Raw genomic sequence first — 7,684 nt, 5'->3', positions numbered from 1 at the left:
GTCAGAAAGGTAATGTTTCAAATATTAAATGTATGATTCTTTGGCCCAAACCACAGCCAAGTGAATATTTGAAACACATTATTGTAATAGTATAAATTCATGTCATTCATGAATAAATGGGTCATTTTTGACCCATGTGTGTCAAGTTGATGTGACAGAAAAACTATTTTTGCTCATCACATAAGAAGGGATAAATGGAAATAATGTTAAATCATAAAATAGTAAATTCAAAAGATACAGCGAAGAAACACTCCCAGCATTGAATTGCATCCTTTATGAGAGACGTTTTATGGCTGAATCAGCCAGTCTCTATAAGGGGGCTGGGAGTCAGGCAAATAACTCCATCTGCACAGGGGTCTGTATTCCCTGCTGACAACATAGCAATGCTTGAAACATAGAAGGAACATACACAAGGTATACTTAAATGATCATGCACTGACACCATCCATCCAAAACCAAGACATGAATGCGCTCCAAATGCTCCAAGAGAAAATACTTCTAAGGAAAGGAGATTTGCATTAGGATATGCAGGATTCTTCTTATGGTACTCTCCTTTCACTCTGCATGGTGAACATTACCTGCATATGATTTACGACATGCAAAGCAGAGAATAGCCAGTCAGCTTTTACAGAGCTGATGCTCATACTGCGTTAACCTGAACATAAAAAGATACTCTCACAATCAGTGCTTGTTCACTACTTTTTACGGCATGTGACAAGAAATTAAAACCATCCATTACTCAAAAATGGGTTTTTACAGCTGTCATATAATTTTTCCTCAATCTTGATAAAAGCAGTTTTGAGAGACTTGCTCTTGCATCTCTGCAGTACAAGACAAAATATATGTACGTTTTGAGATTTGCTCATTATGACTTCATGGTTGCTATTAAAACACACCAATGGATTGGATTTGAATTGTATAAATACTCATGAAGTAATGATGCTATATCAAACAATATGCAACCACACAAGAAATTGAGAAAATGTTTTTATTTAAAGAATACCAATTCAATAAGGTATACCCCCACCCCCCCCCCCCCCCAAACAATAAAAAAAAACAAAAAAATTTTTTAAATGACTAAAATGTGCCAATTTCTCAGGCGTCATATTCTAACTATACACACTGCATGACCTCAACGTGTCAATGCAGAAAATCCCAGCTTCAGTCTAGTTGGCATGTGCTTTGTGTACTAGCGAGGTGGAAAACCTCTGTGTGGCGCTCCCCTACCCCTGAAACCTCCTCTATCCCCGCGAAAATTTGGCCGGTTTCTTTCACGGCCTCTGTCGCCACCTCTTCCTGCATTTGGCCCACCACGTCCGCCTCTGGGTGCTCCCCCACCGCGGTCAGACTTGAGTTTAGCGGGTGGAGATTTGGGCCGCAGTCTCTCAATTTCTTCAGTGCAGCCGGAAAGGTGGGAATTAGGCAAGGCAAAGTGAGAGGCATAGGTCTCTGGGTTAAAGTTGCTGTTTGTCAAAGTAGGACCCACTGTCAGCCAGCCTACATAGAGAAGATCCCAAGTCAGCAAGAGCACGTTACCATCAGTAACAAGCATGGACGGACAAGAAGAGAAGCCAGCTAAGACAAAACATACAAATTCACCTGGTCTGATGGTTGAGTCTCTCCCAAACAAGTGCAACCTCCTGCGTGCCAGACAGAAGTGCTCAATGATGTGAAAGATCTCTACAGGCTTCTCTACATTCCCCATGTCAGGCTCCTCAGTGATGATCAAGTCAATGTCCACATTAGCATGGATGAAGTCACCGTCAGTACTCCTACGCACCATTCCTTTGATCCCCATTAAACAGTGCTCCTGGAAGACCGCATGTTGCATTTGTCTAACTTCATTATAATGTACAAATAAAAGCTGTTTTACCTTCAAAGCTAGCACAAGCAGATGGCTCCTGTAAACTTTAGATTCAGGCTCTAACATTGAAGACCTCCCTAAAAACAGGACGGCTCATTTCAAAGGTTTTATCCTTGCAATAAAGGTTACATTTTAAGATAAAAATAAAAATCCTTAAGTACTTGCAATCTGTAAAATTTTGTAAGTCACGTATATGTGATTACTATACCTTGGTCCTTTGGAAAACTGCTTTTGGGTCCAGTGCCTTGGTCTTGCCCGGGTTATTCTTGTTTGTCTTAATCCAACAGATATCTTCGCATCGTCTAAAGCCCCACTTCCGTAAACACTGAAATTGATGTTATGTTAAGACTTATGATAGATCACATACTGCTCCAGCTAATGGCGTCGACTGATCCATGACTGCTGATATTAATAGTTTTTTCTTTGATTGATCTAATGATAAATTCATTAATGCAAACAAACACCATCATCTAGGACTGAGGAGTGCGTCTCCTTTCAAATAACCAATTAATCAAGAAAATTAAAATGTATGAAATTCAGGAAAAAAGAGATTTTTATTTTTGAGCCATATCGCCCAGACGCTGTCAGTGTTAAGGGAGATACAGGACAAATCTAATTGGACACAGCTAAACCTTAAATAGTCCAGTGTGTGAGCACACAGACTTTAATGTAGCTGAAGAAATGTCAGCTTATTGTCACATGAAACAGTTGCCTTAGTCTTTTCTCAGCACACTGAACCAAAAGGTTTAAAAGCCTCAAAGATGCAATGCTATTAATTAAATGAATGCAATATTGTGTACAAAAACCTTATCGTACAAGAGTTTGTTGGAACAAAAGCTCAGTCATCTTTAATGCATGTGTTTGACTTCGTGAGGCATTGTGTTACCATTCTGCCCAAGTCCAGGCCTTCACCAGAGCCACACCAAAGAAAGACAAAGGACCGTTGAGCTGATATCGCCTCAATTTCCAGTTTCATGATCTAGAATGGGAAAGAGGAGAATGAATGAGTGAGCAGAATTTCAAATGCTTTCTTTCATGTTGTGTACGTACACTAATGAATTGGTTCAACTCCTGTACTCAGGCCCTCCTGCCATCAGACACCACAGCTGATTTGATTACCATCGTCACATTATTAAGGCCATTCTACGTAGAAAAACCGGTTCATAAGACTGTTTAGGATTTCCAAATCAATGTCACGCATATGTCACAAAAACATTTTTTTCGTTTAAAAGTCTCGAAGCGTGACCATTTGCTCACATATTAACGGTCAGATGTCTGGAAAATCGTGCATGCTAAAATTAGATATCTTCAGAAACCTACATTTATTATTACTTGTGTATATGAAATATTAAAAAGCTATTAAACCTGTCTACCAAATGTCTCGTCCAATCGCTAGATCATTTTCAGTTCTGCTTTTTTGAAGATGTATTCATAGACTTGAAAATGCCCATGATACACACTTTAACTCCCCTATTCACTTTTAGTGTTACTTATTTTATTTTATTAGTTTATTATTGCTGACATTGCAATGTGTCTCGCTCATTGTCGGTGTGCAAAACAGAATTCAGTTTCCCCCCCCCCCCCCGCTCTACTACATACTGCTAAATTCGAACAGATTTGAACATACGTCATCCCAGGTCCAGAAACGCTCGGTGTGGCTGATGCCTGATTCTCTGTAGTACTCCTCTAAGGGAGGTTCAAGCAGAATAACATCAAATTTGCACTTCAAATCCTGCAGGTCAAAGTGCTCTGGGTCCGCCTGAAGGTACCTAAACATACAGAGACATAGACCCATATCTTTTTAAAACAGTTGGTGCCAACTTTAAATAGCTAGTGCTTTTTTAATTCAAGTTCTATTTTCTGGGCATCATTTCTTTCAGTATGTTTACATGCACAGGGTTAGTTGAATTATGGACATGGTTTAAAACCAATACAGATATACAGATACAGATAGCTCAGTATACATGCTGAGAGAAGTATGTCAGACTCTGCAACGATAGGTAGCACTGTAGCCCGTTCAACGTGTGGGCACTGGGCCACTTCCAGGTGTCCTTTCTAAGCCACAGACAAACTAGCCGGTGCTATATCGACAAAGATGGTGTACAAGGAGCTCCATAGTGGTAGAGCTTTGCACATTTCATACATGTTGGAGCTATCCTACTATGAATCTCAATACTAGGTGTGTTAGTATGATTAAGAGAAATCTAATTTTGTTCGATTTCAGATAGCTTATATTTATTTGAAAAGTCTGCTTATGATCACATTAACCCAATAATTCTGTTTTTGCAAGTGCATGTAAACAGACTGATTGACAACCAGAAAGGTAGAGGTACTGTTCCATTCACACGTTATTATTTAGCATACATGGGAGGGGTGTTGGTGGTGGAGATGAGCTCGTCCTTTAGTCTAATCAGCTCTCGGAGTTTTGGGTATTCTTCAAATCTGTCAGCCAAGCCTTAAACAGAGATGGCACAGCGGTGAGACCCACAAACAAAAATGCATACGTACATTTACTCCAGTACACACTCACCAACATCTCTGATGAAATTCTGTGGCCTGTGGCCTGTGTCCACAAAGTGCTGACAGTAGTCGTTGTGAGGGTTCAAACTCTGGGTACCCTGAGAATAAATAAACAAAAAAACTAAACCAGATACAGAGAACAAGACCACACACACACACATATATATATATATTATATATATATATATATATTAAATATATATATATATATATTTAATACTATTTTATAAACGTTTTATGATTCTAATTATATCTGATAAATAAACTCTGACAATTTCACCTGTACTAATCTATTTTTAAGATTTTAGCTCAGTTTCAGTATGTTCTATTATAGCTGCTTTCTGCATTCAGGAAATTTTCATGTCAGTGAAGAAATGACGACCAACTTGAACTTTGTTCTGACTAAAGCCACACATCAAAATAGGAAACGGTGAGAAACGGTGTGATAAAAGCAAGTTTTGAAACCTTAAGAAAGGTACTTGAATCCTTGTACACCTCCTCATATGGGTTGCTTTCTTCTGGCTGCTGAACCTCCACCTCATCCTAAAACACATACAAACACATTAAAACACATAAACACACATAAAGATCAGAGAAGATAAAGAAAACATCAACTTTATCTGCATGTGAGGTGTGAGTTAAATGATGGAAATAAATAAATAGAAGTTAGCCTAAGAAATAGAAAGAATAAGCAGAATAAAATTGTCTGCCTTATTCTCTGGTTATTTAAGTTTCAATGTGACCTGCCAAATGGAGTATATTCACAGCCACTGACATGCAGAGAGAACATTACCTATACAAAATCCAACAGACTCATTTGTCCAATCTTTGAAACTAGCACAAAACATAGCTCAGTACTCTTAAGTATTAGGGTTGCAAAATTCCATTAAATTTCAATATTAGAAACTTTCCATGGCAATGGCAAAAAATACACATGGGGATAAAAATGGAGTTCTACAAAATTGAAGATTGGTTTGGATTGGTAAGATTGGATATTGTGGCATAATCTGGCTAAAACTACCACATGTCATTCAGTACACTAGAATGTCTTCGCTATTCCTCAGTCACATGCACACCGTTGATTGAGGCCACACCCCCTACATGCACTGTGCATTCGTTCATGACGTGCACGGATGATTTCTCAAACCCTTTCTGTGACATGAGGGAAGAGGCCTTTGTTTTACATGTTGAATGAGACGTTTTTTGGAGGGAGGGAGGGAGGATGTTTGAATGGGACCTTCTCTGTCTAGGACCATCAGAAACAGTACCATTTAACTTGGCAGACTAGCAGGGATGAGACCTTTGCTTTAAGTGTAATGAGAATTGGCATCAACCAGACTAAGATGATACAATGCTTTATCTCTTCAAATGTGTGTACTCCATAACTTGGATTGTTTTTGTTTTATTTGCTTTCTGTATTATGATTTTATTTTAATTGCTGCAAATCAAAAAATTATGAAAGCTATTTAAATCAGATTAACTATCATTTCATGCAAATGAGTGGACGCCTCTCTAACCCAACTAGGTTGATAATATTATGATGACATCCCTCTCACCTTTTGTTCTTCCACATCTTCCTCTGTGTCCTCTCCATCCGTCTGTGCCTTCCTTTTGGAAACCAGGGCTGAACTATCAAACGAAGCCCTGCAAAATAAAAATATCTATGTATAATCAAGATTGTTTCCCATAAAGCACAAAATCAACATTTTGGCACTGACAATGATGAGAGAAATGTGTGAAGTAGGATGAACAATCATTTACAATTATACATCACAGAAGAATACTGCTATTCCTGCACTTTCTACAGCTGCTGCTTGTCTTCACCTTGTGTCCAATGTCTTGACATTGCTATTGTGTTGATTGCACATATGTACACTACGTGTATTTATGTTTTTAATCTTTTAATGTTTTCCCAAATAAATAGTAATTAATACATGTATAATGACAATAAAAGACCTCCTGCAAAGGCCTAGTGTTTGATTGTACTCAACTGGAACAAAGTTTTGTTTTCTGGTCAGTCTTTGTGACCTGTATGGACAACCTTTTCCGTTGTTTTGTGAGGATAGTAATAATAATAATAAAAAAAAACATCTTACCTGCATGTTTCTCTCGTCTCCTCTATCTCTTTTAGTTCATCCTTACTGTTCAAGACAGCTCCGATGCTGTCTGCACTCTCAGCTCCCAGCTGCGGACACACACGAATGAGTACATCACTTTTCTACATACCACTATATTAAATATACGATGCATTCACACTCAACATCTTCTCTGGTGTGCATCGCTGACACATACTCCAACTGAGTCATGGTATGTTTTCATGCATGTGCCTGAATCTTTTAACGGTTTCACGTTGTGAGATTATTTGAGCACTCGACGGCGACCAAAATAAAATGGAAGTGCAGATTTCAGCTAAGTTGGCATTAGGCCTTTTCCCCGACACACTCGGAAATGTGTTTATTTTTATAGAGTGTTAATAACGTTGTTGTTTTGCAGGTGGTTGGTCCCGTAGAGCTGTGCTGCTCTATTAGTTAGCTTCTGGCTAACAACAACACTACTCGCCTGTTGAGCTAAAAGCTGTCGTCTAAGTTTCTGTCGCTCTCGGATCTCTTGCAGTCGGCTGTTCATGTCTCCTTTTATGACCTTTTAAAAAATATATTTATTCAAAATAATTGGTCGCTGTTGCCAAAACCTTCCATGTGTGTCTGCTTCGCTTGCTAAAAGCTAACAATGAGCTAACGGCGGCTTAAAAAAAAAGGGGAAAATCGCAATGGGTGCACTCGTTTTCAGTACCGGGGCGGTCGGTCCGTCTTCAGGGCCCAACCATAGGTGGGTGGAGTGACTGAAAAAGGGCGGGGGCGGGCGGGTGTTCAATTACTTTTGTCATTTCTATTTAACCCGATGAGGAGCTTTCCAACGTGTTGTTGGGAGCTCGGCTGACGCGTGTCAACACCGCACAGTGGGCCATCATCGGGCGTATCAGGGTAAAAATTAAACATATGCTGTTGTCATTGAGCGGACGCTGCTTGATGATGTCACCGGCCGCGGCCCTAGCGTGTGACGTTGTAGCGTCACTCGTCCAATCAGAGACTACTACAATGTTGCGGGTCAAGGCGCACCGGAATCCTTTTGTATTAGCCCCGCCCCCCTAGTCCCCTCACACACCAAAAGTATTTCAGAAAGAAATACTGAGCACCAAGCTGCAGCATCCTCTTAACTCAAATCTGGCATTTTATTTGCAGTTGTAATTATTGAATCCTTTCAAAATAAGGCGCTGTTGGTGTATGCTGGTTTTGAAGCGCC

General features: G+C 39.5%; 1 protein-coding gene across 1 annotated transcript; it reads right to left on the bottom strand.

Moving 5' to 3' along the window:
• Window positions 1-1,056: 1,056 nt before the first annotated feature.
• On the bottom strand, window positions 1,057-7,143 carry mettl14 (methyltransferase 14, N6-adenosine-methyltransferase non-catalytic subunit). The gene is made up of 11 exons (XM_029508221.1): window positions 6,944-7,143; window positions 6,481-6,569; window positions 5,941-6,028; window positions 4,850-4,927; window positions 4,395-4,482; window positions 4,229-4,319; window positions 3,492-3,633; window positions 2,751-2,843; window positions 2,073-2,189; window positions 1,600-1,810; window positions 1,057-1,497 (listed from the first exon to the last, which is right to left on the bottom strand). Exons 1-11 carry the CDS (start codon window positions 7,007-7,009, stop codon window positions 1,190-1,192), a joined length of 1,371 nt encoding a protein of 456 aa, XP_029364081.1. The 5' UTR covers window positions 7,010-7,143; the 3' UTR covers window positions 1,057-1,189.
• Between the last annotated feature and the right edge of the window lie 541 nt (window positions 7,144-7,684).

Source organism: Echeneis naucrates, chromosome 1 (genome assembly GCF_900963305.1).
Source record: "Echeneis naucrates chromosome 1, fEcheNa1.1, whole genome shotgun sequence".
NCBI classification, from domain to species: Eukaryota; Metazoa; Chordata; class Actinopteri; order Carangiformes; family Echeneidae; genus Echeneis; species Echeneis naucrates.
This window is presented reverse-complemented; position numbering and strand designations above follow the sequence as displayed.

Excerpts from the sequence above, each read along its gene's own strand:
- mettl14 (XM_029508221.1), bottom strand. The coding sequence starts at position 7,009 with ATGAACAGCCGACTGCAAGAGATCCGAGAGCGACAGAAACTTAGACGA. Across the intron at positions 4,483-4,849 it reads ATTCAAGTACCTTTCTTAAG|GGTACCCAGAGTTTGAACCC; the intron begins GTTTCAAAACTT and ends ATTTATTCTCAG. Across the intron at positions 2,190-2,750 it reads GCCTGGACTTGGGCAGAATG|TGTTTACGGAAGTGGGGCTT; the intron begins GTAACACAATGC and ends CATCAATTTCAG.